The sequence below is a fragment of the Jaculus jaculus genome, chromosome 4 (assembly GCF_020740685.1).
Source record: "Jaculus jaculus isolate mJacJac1 chromosome 4, mJacJac1.mat.Y.cur, whole genome shotgun sequence".
Classification (NCBI taxonomy): domain Eukaryota; kingdom Metazoa; phylum Chordata; class Mammalia; order Rodentia; family Dipodidae; genus Jaculus; species Jaculus jaculus.
Genome location: NC_059105.1, coordinates 113630450 through 113652522, shown reverse-complemented (window position 1 = coordinate 113652522; position 22073 = coordinate 113630450). Strand labels below are relative to the sequence as shown.

At 44.1% G+C, this 22073-nt stretch overlaps 1 protein-coding gene across 4 annotated transcripts in view; it reads right to left on the bottom strand.

Annotated features, from left to right (window-relative positions):
- Nucleotides 1-20606, bottom strand: part of Tbc1d8 (TBC1 domain family member 8) — a 163480-nt gene extending 142874 nt beyond the window's left edge. For 2 of the 4 annotated variants that reach the window (XM_045146887.1, XM_045146888.1), the window contains exon 1: nt 20428-20605. In XM_045146887.1, the coding sequence (XP_045002822.1) occupies nt 20428-20554 (127 nt within the window). In that variant the 5' untranslated portion in view covers nt 20555-20605. Of the gene's footprint in view, nt 1-20427 lie in introns of all 4 variants that reach the window. The other 2 variants (XM_045146889.1, XM_045146890.1) reach the window with 2 other exon arrangements.
- Nucleotides 20607-22073: the final 1467 nt, after the last annotated feature.

Here is a 22073-nt window from a genome sequence, read left to right as displayed (position 1 = left end):
AACAAAATTCTAATTTTGTATAGTTGCACCTTGTAGCTTAACTACCAAAGCCTGTCTTGTATTCCTTGCACAGGAATTATTCCTAGATTTAACTATCACGTGTTGATCAGAATTCTTATTTCTAGGGACAACTTAGGAAACAAGAAATGTTGGATAGTTTGACATAAGCACTTAATAAGTAATGAACATTATTTAATAATCTTTAGAAACAGCTCTGAGCTTGGGACTGAGTGACAACACAAATGGCCACCACAGGTAGCTTAATTCAACTTGTCACCCACTCGCCGGTGTTAACAGTTTAGAGGGACGAGATGAGCCTCTTCTTCAAAACACTGTTTTTTGCATCTTCTCACTTATACTGAGTGCATGCATCTGTTTCTCCAGCAATCCCCGAGAGAAGGAACTACATCTGCCTTGTCATTATGTCCCTGGGCCAAGGATAACTGTGTTACACCAAGACAGATGATCAAGCATCTGTTCATTGTCAGGCTCAGCCATCTTGTCATGACATGACTCAATGTTTTCTAATTGTCTAATTGGATACATTCCATGTTTTCTCACTGAAAGAAGTGAACAGCTAATTTTAAAACAATACCCAATAGTCTATCCCAATCATTAAAAATTCCCTGAGGAGTGTTCCACTAGTCAGAATCACATTGCTCCTATAATGAGTTTTCATAGTTTAACTTTCTTAAAAATGCCACAGACATTTCACAAGTATCTACCTCTTAATTCAACAACACTATTGCAAAACCTCAAGTTCAAGATTCCCAAAGCTATGACAAACACATTAAAATTAGCTGCTGAAATAATTCAGAAAATATCCCCAAAATACATTGCTTTAGGATCATCCTATTGACTAAAGTATAGGTACTTGAAAAACTAGCAAAATGCAAGGCTGAGTTACCCTCCATTTAAAGACAGATCCTCCAAAATGACTCAACTGGTTTCAATCTTTTGAAGATTCTTTATTAAATACGTGTGTTATGTGTGAGCACGTATGTCTGTATGGCCACACCATGGCTTCTTGCTGCTGCAAACAAATGCCAGACATTTGCACCAGTTTTACAGTCATCTTACGGGAGTGCTGGAAATCTAACTCACACTGGCAGACTTTGCCAGGAAGACTCCTAAGCCATCACCCCAGGCCAAGACAGAGCCTTCACTATACTCAGACAGATCATGTTACTGACCCTCTTCCATCCTTCTAAGAACCCATTCACCTTCTCAAACTTCCTTCCATCTACAGATGGTTTCTTCTCCCCTGGTCCATTCTTCTCATTTCAGGGGAAAAAAAAAAAAAAAGTTGAATCAAGATCTTTTGCCTTTTTATTGACTGATCTGCCTCACAATGCCATTACCTGCCAGGACAAACAGTAGCATAAGTCCAGACCAACACGGAGGCAGTCAAAGGTAAGGTATTCTGCCGAGACCTGTCTCTGCCTTCTTCATGCAAAATCCTTCAATGATCCAATCTTCCCTCTGCTCCAGGTGCACAGGGAGTCACTCACATCAATATATTTCCTTCATTAGTATTGGTTTCCAAATAACAAAACCAGGCAGCTTCCTAACTGATCTGTTCTTTAAATTACAGGGTCTAGGAGGAAGCCAGTTAACACCCATGGTAGACAGGACATCTTCCATGCTAGACTATATCCTTTCCATTACCACTCTAAGCTAAAGATTTAAGGTGGTAAAAGCAGCAGACCTCACTTATCTAAGGGATCAACTCCTACAAACAACTCCCCCTCTGTTTGTTTTCCTAATTAAAAAAAAAAAAAACTTAGCCTATAATCCCAGCACTTGAGAGGCTGAGTCAGGAGGACTGTGAGTTCAAATCCAGCCTAGGTTACACATTGTTTGCCCGGAGGGGGTTGAGTCTTCTTTTTCTAATGTAGCCTGTAAATAAACAACTTTATTCAAACCAGAACTCTATCACTGTGGCCACTTTAATTTGTGATAAGGTTTGCTCATTCCTCAAAAAGAAAAAAATAAAGAGCAGGTTCTGGGAATTTTTATATGTGACGTTTATTTAGAGTTCCAAATGAAGGCATCCCACCAGACCCTGGACCCAGACCAGTTTTAATCTAACCCAGGCAGCCACTACAAAAGTGTCATCTGTCCTCTGCAGCCACATACTGACACTTGGCCCATCCTACGGTTATGGGCTATCTCAGAGCATTTAGCTAACTCTACTGAAGCTCAAAAAGGTAAAATTCTGGACTATCTGGTCCAGATGAAGCCACAGTTCTCTACCTTCCAAGACCCTTACCGAGCTACCAAGCCCATGTCATGATTCTTTTGGAGTAACAGATGGGGAGGCAATGGCCCAAGCAGACCCTTTGAGGCCTCTCTCCAGCACTCAGTTTCTATCTTTGACTTGAGCCTCGGCAGTTTTGTTTCTGTCATAACTTCCAATGCCAGAGCAAAACATCTGCCCAAACTCAAAGAACTCAAACCTCAATTCTGTGGAGCTTCAAGAACTGAGGATCCCCAGATGCAGCACAAAGAAGACAGCACAAGGTGCTCTGTGGGACTTAGGCTGGATATCTGGCTCCTGGGGAGGAGAGGTGCCTGGGGCTCTGTACCCTGCTTCATGGCCACCCACTACACCAGGAAGAGAGCAGCGTTAAGTAGGAAACCAAGACCAAAATCAGAAAACCATCAAATTCAAACTGGTCAAATTTAGAAGATTTACCTAAGCAAAACTTAGCCAAACAATGCACAAATCAAATAGGGGACTAAAGCTCCTAGGACCAAAACGGGCTCTGAGAACCCCCACAGCAACATGACTGACAGCACAGGGGGAAAAGGACAAGAATTCGGGGTCTGGCTTTCCAGGTGCTACAGGAAGTGGAGTCATGGCCAGGAAAGCAGCAGGTACACTGAGGTACACAACCCAGCAGGACAGGCTTCCCCACTCCTTCTCTCCCAAAATTCAGATTTTTTTTTAAATTTTTTTTTAAATTTATTTATTTGAGAGCGACAGACAGAGAGAGAAAGACAGAGAGAGAGAGAGAGAGAATGGGCGCGCCAGGGCCTCCAGCCACTGCAAACGAACTCCAGACACGTGCACCCCCTTGTGCATCTGGCTAACGTGGGACCTGGGGAACCGAGCCTCGAACCAGGGTCCTTAGGCTTCACAGGCAAGCGCTTAACCGCTAAGCCATCTCTCCAGCCCAAAATTCAGATGTTTTATCTGGACAAACAAAGGTGAGCAGCAGGCTGAAGATGAAATTGTATCTTGCCTTTATAACCCATCTGAATAGCCAAAACCAGCACTGTCACTCCAGGAAAACACATGCCATCGGCCTCCCTAATGGCAGTTCCCCAGTTAGTACAGCAAAGCGTAGACAGCCAGATGGCCTCCTCTGGCTCTGAAGCTACCCCATGGTCTTTGACACAGAGTCAGTGGTAGGGTGGCTGTGCATCTAATGTTTGAGTTATCAAATTCAATAAAGATGTGCTGGCCAAACACACAGCTAACAAAACAGTCCACACAGAATGACACCACCTCCCAGCAAATTAAAAAAAAAAAAAAAAAAAACAGGGCCAGATTATCAAGAGACAGGTATCTGCTATCTCTAGACTTATCATCACCTCATACAATCTTTGTCCCTCATGTTGATTATGGAACCTAATCCCACATTAACAGACAACTCCATTTCCTTAGGATTAATCAGAACCCAGTATAAAACTTGAACTCCAAACTTTCTAAAAAGAATTTATGGCAAGCTACAGATTAAAACAAAGCACAGAGATGTATGTGCACACACCGTTTGGGCAGTCTGGGGACACTAAATTTACCAACTTCTAGCCTGGTTTTTCCCACTGGCCAAAACTGGCTAGATCCTTCCATACAAAATTTAAGCTATAGATTCTGAAAGCAATCTTTTATTTTAAGTTTTTTATTGAAAACTTCCATAATTACAGATAATAAACTATGGTAATTCCTACACACACACACACACACACACCACTTTGCCCTTTGCAACTCCACTCTCCATCATATTACCTCCCCATCTCTATCAGTCTCTCTTTTATTTTTGATGTCATCATCTTTTCCTCCTATTATGACGGTCATGTGTAGGTAGTATCAGGCACTGTAAGGTCATGGATATCCAGGCCATTTTGTATCTGGAAAAGCGCATTGTAAGGAGTCCTCCCCTTCGTTTGGCTCTTACATTCTCTCTGCCACAGACCCTGCCTGCAATGGACCCTGATCCTTGAAGGTGTGATAGAGATGTTTCAGTGGTGAGCACTCCTGTCACTTCTTCTTGCCTTCTGACCCATCCCAAGATTCCTACCATCTGAAAAGAGAAGCAAGCTTCTCTAACCAGAAGTGAGAGTAGCATTAAGATATGGGTATGGACATTAAGGGAAGTGCTTACTGGAAAGTTTGGTGAGCATAGTATATGCATTTAGCCAGACACCAGCAGACATTATACCCCCAGGGTTCATGACTACCCCTGTGGTAGGTTTTCAGTATCAGAGATGTATTCTGTCCCATGGAGCAGGCCTCCAGTCCAATTAGACAGTGGATGTTTTCCCCCATAATAACCATGCCACTATTGCACCCACTGGCTCATTTGACCTGGCTGGCCGAATTTAAGGCTTGCAGTATCCACTGTTGAGTATCCTCACTGGTGATTTCTCTCTCTCCCATTGAACTGCATGAAACATAAGTTCTTCCAGCTTTCTATCAGCTGATCTACATGGAAGCTCCAGCAGGATTTCTCAGTAACCTTGCAGCCCAAGTATGTGGAGTCTTCAGCAATGGCCTGTAATGTTTTGGGGGTAATCAGTGGCCAACAATTCACAGGAAGGTATCCCATCCCTCGCACTGAAAATTTTCTAGTGACAATCTCTGGCTTCTGAGTATTCCACTGTCCGAGAAAAATAGGTTTCCATGTGACTTACTTATATTCTCTTAGATTTTGATTAGCCTTCCCTCTACTTTTCCTTTACTCAATCTCTTCCCCTGACCTCACTCAGGCCTTTCCACTCACAGTAATCTGTTGTTCTACTTACAAATATATGGTACTATCCTATTAAATCCCCTCTTCTCCCTCCCTTTATATTCCCTTTCTAGTTTACTGGTTTCTGCTACTGAGGTTTTTATTATTATTATTATTATTATTATTATTATTATTTATTTGAGAGAGAGAAAGAGGCAAAGGGGCCTGGGAAAATGACTTAGCGGTTACAGCATTTGCCTGCAAAGCCTAAGGACCAGGTTCAATTCCCCATGACCACGTAAGCCAGATGCACAAAGGGGCACATGTGTCTGGAGTTTGTATGCAGTGGCTAGATGGGCCCTGGTGTGCCCATTCTCTCTTTCTCTTTATCTGTCTCTTTCTCTCTCATAAATAAATAAGTAAAACATTTTTTTAAAAAAGAAAGAAAGAGGCAGAGAGAGAGAGAGAATGGGCATGCCAGGGCCTCCAGCCACTGCAAACAAACTCCAGATGCATGAGCCCCCTTGTGCAGCTGGCTTACGTGGGTCCTGGAGATTCGAACCGTGATCCTTTGGCTTTGCAGGCAGACACCTTAACTGCTAAGCCATCTCTCCAGCCTTCTGCTACTGAGTTTTATTCCAACTCACATAGGGGTCCAAACATTTATAGCTAGGATCTACATATGAGAGAGAATATTCAACATTTGGCTTTCTGGGCCTGGGTAACCTCACTTAGTATAATCCTTTCCAGATCCATCCATTTCCCTGAAAATTTCATAATCTCATTTTTAATTTACTGTTGAATAGAACTCCATTGTAAAAATGTAGCACATCTTCATTATTTACTCATCAGTTGAGGGACATCTAGGCTGGTTCCATTTCCTAGCTATTGTGAATCAGTGGCAATAAACATGGTTGAGCAAGTATCTCTAAGGTAGTAAGATGACTCCTTAGGATATATGCCTAGGAGTGGTATAGCTGGGTCATATGGTAAATCAATTTTTAGATGTCTCAGGAACCTTCACACTGATTTCTACAATGGCTATATAAGACTACATTCCCACCAACAGTGTAGAAGGGCTGAAAGCAATCTTAATATATAGCTTGGGGTTCACATTTGATTTAATTCCAACAGAACAACAATCTTAACAGAACCCTGGAGCCACATCAGTCCACTGTGTTCCCTAAATCTCTCTATAGTCTGAGCTAATAGTGTTTATGCCTTATAAATGTTTGCCATGCAAACACTGCTTCTCATGGCAAAAAGTCCAAAACTTCCTTAAACTGTTCCTCACTAGGCAAATCCAATTTTCAGACAGTCTCTACATTCCTAGAGTAAAAATCCTTTGTATCCCCACTAACAGGCCATGGATTTATTTAAATCTCTCTTAATAATTCAAGGACCGATACAGTTTGAATATAAAATGTCCACACAGACTCATTGTTGAAGGCTGGGTTCCAAGCTGGTGGCCCACTTTCAGAAGGTTCAGGAAATTTTAGGAAGAGAAAACCAAGCCAGAATAAGATCACTGAAGCATGTGTTTGTGGGCTGTGTCTTTCCCTGAGGAGGGTCTCTTTCTCACCTCACTCTCTCCACCCACTTGCTGTCTACTCTAAGGTGAGCTACTTAGTTCCACCACGTGCTCCCAGCCATGGAGCCAGCATACCATGAACTGAAGCCTCTGAAACCAAGAGCCAAATAGACCTTTCCTACCTTAAAAGGTGTAGATCAAGCATTTTGTCACAGCAAAGAAATTAACACAGTAATTCAGGATGGCCAAATCTACTTGTCAGCCTATGTAGTCCACAGAAATGAAAAGCAACCTGTATTTTCCTTCTAAAATAAACTAAATTACACATACACATACAGTCTGGGCAAAACACTTAGCAAAACCAGATTCTTGCCATCTGCCCTAGACAAAAACAGCATGAGGGGAATCCAACACACAGTCACTAAGTGACTCCAAATTCCAGAAAAGTAGCATTACCTTTTTCCCCCCAGTGCTGGGGATTGAACTTAAGGTCTCTGGTGTGGTAAGCATGCTTTATCACTGAGTTCTATCAACCAATATTATTCTTTTGCCAGGTAAAACAATTCCTTTCCAGTGCTAACCCAAAATCCTTGAGTTCTATTTAAGCTAGGTAATTATTTGGGCAGTAGGGTGGAGATGCGGGAGCTCTGTCTACTATTTACAACACTTCTGACACCAAATATGTATGGGTTCTACATTAACCAATTCTCAACTCTTCGGCTACTGATTAGGTGTGCAAAAACTCAATCAAAATACCATAGTTAAAGGCACTATGCTACAGAACTGTCCCACTTCAGATGGCAATTACTTCAGATGGCCTGTACTTCTAAGCTACCAGCTTGTAAGTCAAGAAGTACCATGACCCCTGCCTAATGCTCACCGATTTATTCAACAGCTCACGGAACTCAGTAAACAACTTAAAGGACAGGATAAAAGATGTTATAGATGAATAGCCAGACAAACAGGTGCACAGAGGGAGGTCCAAAATATCCCAAGTCTGCAACTTCTGTCCCTGTGGAGTCAGGATGCACCACCCTCCCTGGAAACTCCCAGAACCCCAAGTTTCAGCACTTTTATGGAAGCTTCATCATGCAGGCATGATCATTCATTAGTTCAGTCTAAATCCTCTATTCCTCCCAGAAGCACAGAGTTAGAGCTGAAAACTCCAAGCTTCTAATCAAAGCTGATCTTTCTGGTGACCAGGAACCCACCAAAGGATGTCACCTTAGAACAAAAGATGTTCTAATCACCAGAAAACTGTAAAGAGTTAGTAACGCTGAGTCGGGACTGGGGTCAAAGGCTATCAGGACAAAAGATGTTCCTAAAACCCCCAGCCCTCAAGAAATTACAGGAGTTCTAGAAGCTCTATGCTACGAGCAAGGGAGAGACACCTCTTAATGATGTTACAGGAAGTTAATGATTTGTTCTTTTTCATGTTGATTATTTGATCTGATTGTCAGAACAAAATTCCTTGGGACATGGCACCAGAGGTATCCTCATCTGGGACTCCCTTGACTACCCAAATCCTACCTGGGCCATCTCAAGGCCTGGAAGCTTTGTCCAAAGGTCACTACACCAGTAGAGCCAGCATTTGATAGATACTATGTGTTGACAAATATAAACTTTTAGTTAAAAAAAAAAAAGCATCCCTTACCAAGTCACCATCTCTGCTTCTTTGCCAGCCCCTGGTCCTTCACCACTCCCATGTGACATCCTCCTGTACCCAAACTGCTCTGACCCCCAGTATCTCACCAGACTTCTCTGCACGGTACTAAAGACAGTCTCCCTCCCTCCATCCTACATATACATCCACATGGCTGCAGGGAAAATAGACTGCTGGCTTCCTACTGCCCCACCAACCACTCATAAGTCCCCTATGGTAGTTTCCACTACAGGGCTTACTAGCTAACTCCCAGGTATGTTAAGTTTAACTTTCCCAGACAGATTCTCTCTGACTCCAGGGTCTTTGCACATGCCACTTCCTCTATGCACAAAGTTTTTCCTAAACTCTTCACCCAGCTAACACCATCTCATACACCATCCCTGTCTCGGTGACATCACAAGTCCTCAGAGACATGCTTCTTGATGCTCTGACCTAAATTAATCTATTTGTTCTTCTCTCTTGTATCCCATTCATTCACCACCTTTCGCAATACAGTATTTGTGGTTTCATGTCACCCACCACCCCCGCTACCATTTCTACCTCTTCAGACTGTAAGCTTTGTTTGTACAGGGCTGGGTCAGTAGTCAAGAGAGGAGTAAAATGTCTTTTGGGAGTTTTTTCTTATTATTATTCATTAATTGCAAGTAAGTAAACTTTGTTTCTTAAATACATTTATTTGGTGTGTGTGTGTTCGCATGTGAGTGCAGGTACACGTAAGTCATAACTCACATGTTGCAGTCAGAAGACAACTTCCAAGTCAATTCTCACTTTCTACCTCATCTGAGGCAGAGTTTCTTTTTTAAAAAAAAAAATATTTATTTATTTATTTACTTGAGAATGAGAGAGAAAGAGGGAGAGAGAGAGAGAGAGGGGGGGGGGAGAGAGAATGGGCACGCCAGGGCCTCCAGCCTCTGCAAACGAACTCCAGACACATGCGACCCCTTGTGCATCTGGCTAACGTGGGACCTGGGGAACCGAGCCTCAAACCTGGGTCCTTAGGCTTCATAGGCAAGCACTTAACTGCTAAGCCATCTCTCCAGCCCCAGAGTTTCTTGATCTTCATGGCTCCAGTTTGTGATCTTTTGGGAAAATCTCCTGTCTCCACCTAAGTCTGCCACAGCTTCTAACCTTTTTTTGTTTTTATGTGAGGCATGGGGATCTGAACTAAGGTACTCAGAGTTATGTGGTAAACACTTTATCCACTGAGCCATCTCCCCAACCATTAAATTGACTTTTGCCAGTGTATATGGAAGACATAACAGTTTGATGCATGAAATCTTCTAAAATACAAAAACTATTTTGGTTATTTTTATAGCAATTATTTTATCGAGTGTGTATTATTTTGTAAATTACAAAATTCAAATCCAGGGGTTAGAGAGATGACTCAGTGGTACAAGCACTTGTCACACAAGCTTGGGGACCTGAGTTCAGATCCTTGGCACCCCACACAAGCTGCGTATGGTAGCATATGACTGTAATGTCAGCACTGAGGAGGGGCCATAGGAGGATCCCTGGGACTTGCTTGCTAGCTGGTCTCACTGGATTGGTGACATATGGGTTCAATATGAGACGCTGTGTCAAAATAAATAAAGTGGAGAGTGACTGAGGAATACACTTGATCCTAACTTTTGTCCTTCACACATGTACACATATGTATACACACATGCCTATCTACAAATACACACACACACAATAAATCAAGACAGAAGAAGCATACTATGTCACAGAATCGCATCTACAAGCCATGATGAGACAAAGATCATGAGCTTGTAAGTCAAAACTGATTTCCTCTCCAGGAAAAAAATGTAAACAGATATGAGCCTGATGGGATTAGATGTATTTCTGAACACAGATGTAAGCCTGTTTGAAACATCACACCCACAACATGCTAGACAGTGGGAGTCTAAATGCACCCGACTGAGGGGACAGCTGACCCACTGGCATTCATGAGGGAACAAAAGGGCACTGCGCCAATGCTTTCATGATCCCCAACCCCCACATAGAGCTGCTAGCCAGAAAAAAAAAGTGCTCCCAAATTTTAGATTCTGTCCCTATTTTAGCAAAGTAACGGGTATATATAAAGAAACATGTAACCTCGTAAGGTTTCTGTGGGAAACACAACAGACATCTCGCCTATCACTCAACCCTCTGTCCCCACCCTCGGGGCAACCTCTTCCAACTTCTTTTTATATTCATCTTACATTTTAAAGTAACATATTGCAGTGCTATCTGAATTCGTTTTTTCCTTTTTTTTTTTTTTTTCTCCTTTTCTGTGCTCCAGATCACACCTACGTCCTGCGTATGCGATGTAAGTGTTCCGCCACTAAGCTACATCCACAGCACTCTTCTTTTCCTCCCCAACCCCTTTTGGAAACAAAGTCTCAGTGTGTAGAGTTTGGGCTGGCTTCAAACTCTACTTTTCCTGCCTCTGCCGCCCTCATGCTAAGATTACAAACCTGCAGCACCACATCCAGGCCCTTGAGTTCTTAATGTAGGCCCTGGCTCTCAACTTTCAAAAGTGGACGATTCAGTACCCTTTCACTGAACACCAAGCACACCTCTGCCACTCACTGCCCTTGCTCCAATTATACAGTAGTTGTGACTACCACATCAATCTTTGTGCTGTGTAACATCAAACACTTTTCCATCCTATCCAACTTTTTATTATCCAAAAATTTGGTTTCCACACATTTTAGTTTCACAAAATTGCTGGTTTATTTGGCTTTCTATGTATCAACAGTCCATTCATACACTCTACTCTGAGGGCATATATTCTTCCATGTGTATAAAATACCACATGGGGGCTGGAGAAATGGCTTAGCGATTAAGTGCTTGCCTGTGAAGCCTAAGGACCCCGGTTTGAGGCTCGATTCTCCAGGACCGACGTTAGCCAGATGCACAAGGGGGGGCGCACGCGTCTGGAGTTCCTTTGCAGTGGCTGGAGGCCCTAGCGTACCCATTCTCTCTCTCTCTCTCTCTCTCTCTCTCTCTATCTATCTATCTATCTGCCTCTTCCTCTCTGTCTGTTGCTGTCAAATAAATAAATAAAAATAAACAAAAAAATAAACAAAAAAATACCACATGGCCTATCACTCTGTCTTCTACAAGTTTTCTGCAGTCTTTTCCCTTCCTCCCTCTGAACCCCAAAGACAGGCAGGAGGTAAGCTCTTGCTGTCACCTTAACATCTTTCTTCATCATTGTTGGGGCTCAGGCATGATACCCCTTGGTAAGGTGCTTGTCATGCTGAGGACTTGGAATTAAAGGAGACTGAAGATCCTTCAAAGCAAATTTTCTGGCCTATTCCCATCAGACTCTTTCTCCTCTGAAGACAGCTGGAGAAACCAGAATTCCTCTTTCCCAAGGAAAGTCATAGAACCCTTTTCCCCCAAAGTCAGCCATAAAACCAAGAAAGGTCACCCCACCTTTCTCTCTTGAAACCCTTAATCCAGGGGCTCCTACCCACACCTAAGAGGAAGCTAGGCTTAGAACCTGAGCATTTGGGCCTGGCTGGGTCCCTCTCCATGTGTTTGTCAGTAGGTCAGACCCACCTGTTCACTCTTCTTTCTATTCAATGCCCGTACAGTAGTCCCTGGGTTTTGGAGGTGTTTGTGATTGTTCCTGTATCACTTAAGACTCTTTTTTTTTCTTTTGTCTTACTAGCCTGCTGTTTACTATAAGAGAGTCAGTGGAAAATTGGGAACAATAGCCAGGTATGGTTTTATGCCATTAGTCCTAGTACTTGGGAGGCAGAGGTAGGAGGATCGCTGTGAGTTTGAGGCCAGTCTGAGACTACATGGTGAATTCCAGGCCAGCTTGGGTTAGAGAAAGACCCTACATTAAAAAAAACAAATCCTATTAAGTGTATTTAATAGGATGGTATTGTATATATGGAAATAGAAGAATAGATTAATGGGGGTAAAAAGGCCCAAGTGAGGTCAGGGGAAGAGATTGAGTAAAGGAAATACGGAGGGAGGGCTAATCAAAATCTTAGAGGATATATCGGGTAAAAAAAAAAAATCTAAGAGGATATAAATAAATCATACGGAATCCTACTTTTGTGGACAATGGAACACTCAGGAGCCATAGATTGTTGCTATAAAATTTTCAGTGCCAGGGATAGGATACCTTCCAGTGAGTGAGTTGTTGGCCAAGGAGGTCCCTGATGGTCCCAAAACGTTATAGACCATTGCCGAGGCCCTTCGTTTCCCACCAGGAATAGATGGTAAGACCCTATTGCTGAAGACTCCACATATTTGGACTGCAAGGCCACTGAGAAATCCTACTGGAACTGATCTGATAACCTCCTCCACGTAGACCAGCTGACAAAAAGCTGGAAGAAGCCATTCTGCATGCAGTTCAATGGGAGAAAGATAAATCACCAGGGCAGATACTCAACAGTGGACACTGCAAACCTTATTATTTGGCCAGCCAGTCCCAATGAGTCAACGGGTACAATAGTGACACATCTGTCATGGTGGAAAACAAATGGCCTCTAATTGGACTGGAGGCCCACTCCAAGGGAGGGAATACATCCCTAATATTGAAAACTTAAAACAGGGGCAGTCATGAGCTCTAGGGGTGTAACATCTGCTGCTGTCTGGCTAAATGTATATACTATGCTTATCAAACAGCCCAGTAAGCATTTCTCTTAATGTTCCGACCCTTGTATTAATGCTACTCTCACTTTTGGTAGAGAATCTTCTCTTTTCAGATGGCAGTGACCTTGGGATGACTCAGAAGGTATCATGGTGATGTAAAGAAATGACTGCAGTGCCCAGTACTGTAATATCTCTATTACACCTTCCAAGGCTCAGGTTCTAATGTGGAAGATGTGGCAGAAAGAACGTAAGATCCAAAGGAAGGGTAGGACTCCTTACAACATGCTCCTCCAGACACAAAATGGCCTGGATATCCATGGCCTTACAGTGCTTGACACTACCTACGTAACATCATAAGAGGAGGAAAAGATCATGACATCAAAATAAAAGAGAGACTGATTAAGATAGGGAGGGGATATGATGGAGAATGGAGTTTCAAAGGGGAAAGTGGGGGGAGGGAGGGTATTACCATGGGATATTTTTTATAATTATGGAAGATGTTAATAAAAATTTGAAAAAATAAGATAAAAAGAAAGAAAAAAAACTGGGAACAACATACTATTATTTATTTCTATGTTTTCTGTGGAATTTCTACTCCCAGGATGATGCAAAACATTTCTCAGGCTGGAGAGATGGCTTTGGGGTTAAGGCGCATGCCTAAGGACCCAGGTTGGATTCTCCAGGTCTCACTTAAGCCAGATGCACATGGTGGCACATGCATCTGGAGTTTGATTGCAGTGGGTAGAGGCCCTGGTGTGCCCATTCTCACATTCACTCACTTACTCTCAAATAAATAAAACATTTTTCCACATACAGGTTTCCACCTATCAATTCTACTGGGACACCCATGCATTTAACAAATATTACCAAGAATGGCCCAGTGACAAGAAACCACTCCAGTGCTGGAGCACAACAGAGAGGGATGAGGACCTGGGACCCCCTACTACAGCCCATGCTTTGGTTTGCTCTGAAGAGTTAAGGCCACCAAGAGCTACGATGTGACAAACAGAGGCAGGTGCCAAAGGAAAGCAAAAGATGATGCAGAGGGACCAGGTGGCCCAACTGCAGAGTAAGGAAGGGACAGGTGGACACTTCTAGGAAATGGAATTCAGGGTGACAAAAAGTAACTGCATTGAAGGGCATGGGAAAGAGAGAAAAGCCAGGATAGTTAATAAAGGTCCTGGCAGAGAAAATGCCTGGCACACTGGGCAGTCTGTGCTTAAGAGGAACGCATGCAGCTCCAAGGGGCACTGAAAACAGGTCCACAGTTACTCTTAATATAATGATGAATGTTTATACAAGCAGGAGAAAGATCAGCGTTGCTACTTTTTTTTTTTTCCAAGATAGGATCTCACTCTAGCCCAGGCTGACCAGGAATTCACTAAGTAGTCTCAGGCTGGCCTCAAACTCACAGCAATTCTCCCACCTCTGCCTCCTAAGTGCTGGGATTAAAGATGTGTGCCACCACACCTGGCTGCTGCTTTCCTTTTTAATAAATTCCACATTTACCCAATACCACCAGAATTCAGGTGGCATTGGGTAAACCACAAAATCCCTTCCCTTCACTGCTAGAAAATTCATTCTCTACAAACAACAAGCCTCTCAGAAAACCTCAGCTTTGCATCAGGAGCTGAAAAGGTGAGCCTCACCACCCACACAATCTGTACTTCTTAGGATGTCCTGGAGTGACACCAAGTGCTCCTCTTGTGATTATCTAATTATAAACACATGGTTCGGATTGTGCACTCACTAAATGCAACTCTTGGAAACCTCCATGGTCTATTAATGGTTTATCAGCCCTTAACGTTGTATCAGTTATTTCACCTGTTTAACTTTTCAGATTTGTGCACTTAAATTCAAACTTCTCCCTTTATTTGAGGTGTCTTCCATGGTGCTTTGAGAAACAAAACCAAAGCAGAAAAAAAAAAAAACTCAAGAAGCAATGTCTGGACTTCTACGCAATGCCACAGCTACCCTGTTGTGTCAGGTTCATGTTGGCAGAAACAACATCCATCAACAAATTCAGTTACCTGAGCAGGTCTCCAGCCAACACCACACATCCCAGCCAAGAAAGTCAACACCATGCTGGGCTTTACCTGTGTCCAAGCTGCCGACAGGCTCGTGCTGAGAAAGCCTGGTGACCCCACATCAATTCCAGCGAAGGGTTCACGAGAGACGTAGTCTGAAGGCTCACACTTGATGCACCCCAGGAACCATACTGCAATATGCCTGTGGTGGTTTGATTCAGGTGCCCCCATACATATAGGTAGTCAGAAGGCTAGGTCCCCAGCTGATGGCAATTTGGGAATTAAAGCCTTCTGGAGGTAGTGTATTATTGGGGGTGGGCTTATGGGTGTTATAGCCGGCTTCCTCTTGCCAGTGTTTGGCATACTCTCCTGTTGCTGTTGTCCATCTGATGTTGGCCAGGAGATGATGTCCACCCTCTGCTCATGCCATCATTTTCCCCTACCCCCATGGAGCTTCCCTTCAAGTCTGTAAGCCAAAATAAACTCTGCCCCCCCCCCCCCAATACACACACACACAAGCTGTTCCTGGCTGGGCATTTCTGCCAGCAATACTAACCCAACTACAACAATGTCGGACAGTTTAGGTTTGCTTTAACCCAGGGCCCTACCAATGTCCAACAGCTGAACCGTGCCGGTCATATCTCAGGGACTGGACCAGCACAATAATGCCTTATTTTTTTCCTTTTTTTGGTGGGGGAGGGGGAGGCATACTCTTATTCTATAGCATAGACTAAACCTACAGTTCAGATATGCCCAGATTTATGGCAATCGTCCTGTCTCAGCCTCCCAGGTGAGGGATTGCAGTCCTGAGCCACCATGCTGCCTGTAAAATGCCTTTCTGTTATACATTGCCTAAAACATAGACCAGCATGCATTTAAATTTTTTTTTTTTAAATGAAATATTTTGGTTTCAAGCTCACAGTGATCTTCCTACCTCTGTCTCCCAAGTGCTGGGAATAAAGACATGTGCTACCAGACTTGGCTCTAAATATTTAATTTTTAAGTTACATTTAGAAAACTGGCCATTGTAGCTCAAGTCTATAATCCCAGTACTTGGGAGTTAAGGCAGTAGGAGTGTTGTAAATTCCAGGTCAACCTGGACTACAAAGTGAGACTGTGTCTAAAAAAATAAATAAAGGTGTGGTGGTGCACACCTTTAATCCTAATACTTAGAAGGCAGAGATAGGAGGATCACTATGAGTTCAAGGCCACCCTGAGCCTACATAGTGAATTCCAGGTCAGCCTGGGCTAGAGTGAAACACTACCTTGAAAAGACAAAAAGGAAGAAAGAGAGAGAGAGAGGCATAGAGGAAAGAAAGAAAGAAAGAAAGAAAGAAAGAAAGAAAGAAAGAAAGAAAGAAAGAAAGAAAGAAAGAAAGAAAACGGCTGAGGAGATGGCTCAGAAATTAAAGGCACTGGCTTGCAAGGTCTGATGGTCTGGGTTCAATTTCCCAGTGACCATGTAAAGCCAGACACACAAAGTGGAGTGTATGTGGAATCTGTGTGCTGGGGCAGGAGCTCTGGTATGTCCATGCATATATTCTCTCTTTCTCTCTCAAACAATAATAAATAAATAGGAAATATTATACTTTCTAAAAACTGAATTAGTATTTCTCAAATCCTTTACAACATGCAAATTTCTTGTACATTTAATTCAGAAGCCCTCACATTACTCACTTGTTCTTAAATATTACCTTGTTTTTATCTTTTCAAGCCTACTAGATGCCAAATACAAGAAACTGATGTATGCAGCTTAATTCTAACTTGCATGGAAATCACTGCCCTGGTAGAAATGAGGAAAAGAGGAGCTGGTGTGGAATGGACGCTAACCCTCCAAAGCAGCTTCATCATTGCGCCGTCTTAATGCTGAGTTATACCTCCAGTTCCATAAGCTAGGTTGAGTCCTCAGACCCAGACTGGTACCAACAGGAGTCTCCTAACTCCAAAGCCAGCATTATCCACTATTCTCCACAACCCCCTACTCCCTTCTTTGACCCTGTTTAGGGAATCACTTAGCCCAGCACTACTGCAAACGCAGTGATGTGAACAAGGGCTTATGGTGAGCATGCTGCACTGTAGAAACATCAACAGTTTACTGAAACTGTCACTTGAAAATATACAACCTCCTTGGGAAAACAGTTGCAGATTATACAAGATGTACATAATTAAACAAAAAAGTACAATCCTTTGCCCGGGTACACATCTGGGCAATGATGTTTGGGGCTTAGAGTAACATTTATCCCAACCAGTTTAAAGGTTTCATAGAGGCCAGAGAAGTGGACAGAGATGGTCCTCTGCCTCCCACAAGCTAACTTCTCTGACTCTTTGTTCTCCCAGGACAGACTGAACCTTCATAAGAAATATTCCTGTGGGAAAAAAAAAAAAAAAGAAATATTCCCGTGGGCAGGAGATGGTATCCAAGTGAACACTGTCTAACTTTACGTCCTTTCCAGGGTAGCAAAACCGCTTCTGTCAGTGGAGCTTGGGAAACACCTCATGATACTGAACTCGGCATGCTCTAACCCAAGGAAGAGGTGGCAGCCTCCCAGAACTGCCCAGAGCCCATGATTTCATTACCAGCCAGCCTGCCCTGGCCCTCCCCCCAAGAGAAACGCTCTCCAGGAGGTAGGAAAGGCAGCTCCATCTGTACCTGCCCTTTCTAGCCACCTGAAAAGTCAGTGCCCAGATTCTTCCATCCCCAAAGCAAGAGCTGCAGAAAAAAAAAAGAAAGGTGGAGGCAACTGAGGATACCATTATAGGTAAACCACCTGCCCTCATAAACAGGCAATTTAATGCATAAAAACTATGAAGGAGGCACATAAGTATGCTACATATGAGAAAGTGAGAAACTTACAGAGAAAAATGAAACTGGAGATTTTAAGGGAGTACATTCATGAGTGTGTGGGGGTGGGGTAGGTAAGTAAGTAAGTGAGCAAATTATAACCCTCCATGAAACGAAAGCTTATAATTACGAAGTTGAACAATCCAGATTATCTTAACCTCAAGACCCTTGTATGTTTAAACTCTTACTATCTAATAACAAATTTCGCCTTGCAATAAAACATTACTGCACTCTCACATTTTGTTTCCAATTCCTCTTAACTACCTCTACTTGGTTCCAGCCAAACAATAGTCTAAAACCACCACAATGCTTCTCATTTTAGCCCTCATTATCGCCTTGAAACTCATTCTAAATTATAAACTCTTACACTGCTAAAAGTCTACCAGATCTGATTCCTACTTTTTCCAAGCACCACCAACATGGAACTTTCCAGTGTCTAGTGAGCCCTTACTGGACAACATTCCTAAATGGTCCTATCAAGGCCAGCTCAATAGAGATACTGTAAGACTGGGTTGCTCAAGTCATGCCATTTTCTTCCAGCTAAATACTCAAGATCAAATGTCTGGATGCAGAGATGTTATCCTTGAACAATCAACAAGAGGTTCCAGATCTCTCAGAAATAAGCCATCTTCTCTTTTCCTTTTTTTGTTGATCTTATGCCTTTAAGAAGTTGCTGAGCTAGGCATGGTATCATACACCTATAATCATAGATTTCTGGAGACTGAGGCAAAGGGATCATGAATTTGATTGAGGCCAGCCTGGGCTATATAGCAAGGTCCTGTCTCAAAGAAAAAAAAAGGGGGAAATGTTTCTGCATATTCACAGGTTTAGGCCAAAGGAAATACCAAGGAAGCCCACCAACAAAGGTATTACAGCATGAGACCTACAATAAGAGGAGGCCACATCACTCTACATTCATTCGAAAAAGAACCTATACACCTGATTTGGAAACTCCTTACAAGGAAAAGCTGGCCTGAAACTGGCCCAGGCATTGAAGGGCAGCTTTGCCTTCCATGTCTAGATGATGCCAGACAGGAAATAACCTGAAGGCTATAATCCCTTGCTCACCTGGCCTTCTGGTTCCTTCCAAAGCAGCACATGAGACATCCTACATGGTCATTACGTGCTGGAACAAATGAATGAATGAACAAAACGGATGAAGGAATGAAAGACTTTGGGGACAAATGGCCCCTATGTTCCCAACTTCACAAGTTCTGGGCTCACCCTCTACTACAGATCATTTATAGACTGGGTATGCTACTTAATGCACCATAAATTAGGATACTGTTCTCAATGAGCAGGACACAAACCCCTCTCCAGCCACTTGGTCTCTGCTATGTCTTGCAGGCCACTACCAAGCTCCTTTTCCCAGTCTGGCACAGGCCCCACTGTGAGTGACTCCTCCCAAAGTCCACCTCCTGTCCAAGTTGTCCCTGATGTTCACTAGGTCTAATGGTCATCCATCTGTCTCACCCCACTGCCACCCAGATCCCTCCACTGTCCACAACCCCTTCTCCTGAACTTTGTCAACTCCCACCCACTCCAAGGTCTCAAAAAAAACTCCCCCCCACGCCTCAACCCCCGCCCTCCTCCCCCCCCCACAACTCAACAAACTCAACTGTCAGATTTTGCTAAGGTGTGATCCTTGATTCTGTGGTTTTAGGGCACATTCCTTAGTTTCCCCACCAGACTGCACTCCCAGGGGTCCTTCTCCAGACTGACCCAAGAATAGACAGTCACCAACAATTAATGCATCTAGACACATATTTTTCAGGCCTTTGACTTTCCTTTCCCAGCCAAATTCTTCCTCTATTGAAGAGATGTTGACAAGGCCATCTAAGGTCTTGGTTACTCAGGTTCTCATATCTGAAAATTTCCTATTGATTCCCTACACACAAGACCACAGCAATCTTCCTTCACTGATCTACTTAAACAGAGGGCTCTAGCTAATGCAAACTGGCCCCCAAATTTTAAAAGGCTTTGGCTCATAACTTCTAGGAAAAAAAATCTTGTTTTTCATCAACTTCAAAACCTGTGGTTTTTGTCCTAACATTCCTCAGAAGACACTGAAAGGAATATATATATATATATGTATGTATGTATGTATGTATGTATATATATATATGTATGTATGTATGTGTGTGTATATATATATATATATATATACACACACACACACACACACACACACACACACACACATACACACACTCTATTTTGCTACTAAGATCACAAGCTTAGGAAATGTGTTGCCTCAGTTTCCCCTATGAGGCACGGAAACTATCTGTCCCACAAGTGAAAAAAGACCCAGATTGCTGGAGCTTTCCAAGCTGCGCCTGGCCATGAGATGGCCGCGCCAGGACACCACCTGGAGCCACAGCTGCGTCCAGATGGCCTGGTCAAAGCCTACCCAGGAGCACCACCCGGCTGTCACCTGGCCTCGGCACAGCTGCCAGCCCAACTCTTAAGACGCCCCAGACCAGGATACATTTGGGCAAGTTCTGGCCTGCGTTTCTCCTTAAGTTCAGGAGCCAGCACCGAACTCCAGGTGCTCCTTCACCCCCTTCGCCCTGGCAAGGTGGCCAAGGCACCTGCCTGGTCCAGAACAACACCCAGCCCTGGAGTCCCTGCGCCCCACCTAGACCAGAGCTAGCAGGAGAAACTGCTGGAGAAAAGAAAACAATCCCAGGGCAAGGCCGTTCAACGCGGCGTCTCCCACGACATCGCCACCTGCCACGCAGCGGGGGCTGGGGGCTGCGGCCCCGCGGGGAGAGAGGCCCGGCCCGCCGCCCCAGCGCGCCCCTTACCGGTGAGGCGGCCGCCCCCTTCGCCGTGCCCGCGTCGCCGCTGCAGGATGAAGTAGCAGCTGCTCTTCTGGGTCACCCAGAGCTTCAGGGCGTTCTTCAGCAGAACCTCCTCGGGCTTGAGCCACATCGCGGCGACCCGGCCGCGCTCGCGGGCCCCGGTTCACATCGCCCCGGTCGCCGAGGAGGCGGGGGCAGCGGCTACGCGCGGGGATCACAGCCCGGCCGGCGCCCAGCGCGCGCGGACTCTCCAAAGCGCAAGGGGAGCAGGTCGCCGCGCGCCCCCAGCTCAGCCCGCCGAGGCCCCGCCCCCGCCGAGGCCCCGCCCCCAGCGCAGACCTCCAGCCCCGCCCCGTGGGGCCCCGTCTCCAACACTGACCCCGCCCTTCCCACCTCGGCCACGCCCCCCGGCGCCCAAGGAACCTCCCAGTTTTCAACGGCTCTCGCTCAGTTCCCTAGTGGAGAGAGGAAGCCAGATCCGTTTGAAGTCAGGTCCACTCCCGGTTGTCCTGGACAAGCGCACGGCGTTCAGTTTGCGCCTGGGAAGCTTGGAATCTCGAACATCTCCGGCCCTCCTGCGGGAGCTCTGGATAGCAGAAATTGTCCCTGCTCACTTCACTCTGGGAAGTGGAGGTAGGACCCCAAAAAAGCCGTCTCGGCCTGGCATGCACTTGCAGCACTTGGGAGGCAGAGGTAGAAAGATCTCTGTGAGTTCGAGGCCAGCCTGAGACTACATAGTGAATTCCAGATCAGCCTGGGCTAGAACGAGATCCTACCTCGAAAAACAAAAAACGAAACAAACAAACAAAAAGACATCTTGTTCTCCAGGCTGCTGGTTGCCCAGCCAGAGGATTTACCTAGGAAGGACAATGCAGGAATGCACATCAGGAAACTAAAGTGTTCAAAAAAACTTACTTTTACAAATAAACAAAAACTTAGACTAAAAATTCAAAACAGAGGCTGGAGAGATGGCTTAGTGATTAAGGTGCTTGCCTGTGAAGCCAAAGAACTCAGGTTCGATCCCCAGTACCTATGTAAGTCAGATGCACAAGGGAGCACATACATCTAGAGATCATTTGCAGTGGCTAGAGGCCCTGGGGCACCCATTCTCTCTCTGTCTACTCTCTCTCTCTCTTCCTCTCTCTGCTTGCAAATAAAATAAAAATAATTTTTTTAAAAATTCAAAACAGGGCTGGAGAGATGGTTTAGTGGTTAAGCACTTGCCTGTGAAGCCTAAGGACCCCGGTTAGAGGCTCAGTTCCCCAGGACCCGTGTTTGCCAGATGCACAAGGGGGCACACGCATCTGGAATTCATTTGCAGTGGCTGAAGGTCCTGGCATGCCCATTCTGTCTCTATCTGCCTTTTTCTCTCTGTCACTCTCAAAATAAATAAATAAACAAAAATAAAAAATTTAAAACAATGGTGAATTTTAAAATCCACTTAAAAGTTTTAATTGACAATTCTACATACAGTATATATTTTTATACGTGTACACAATGAACAATGATAATGATCAGATTGACATATCCATTATTTCAAACATTTGTTATTTCTTTTACAGCACTGATAAAACAGGAAAGAAGTAAGCCCACTCCATGGGAAGAAACTTATGAATATACTGAAAGCCACTTTTAAAAGTAGCATGGAG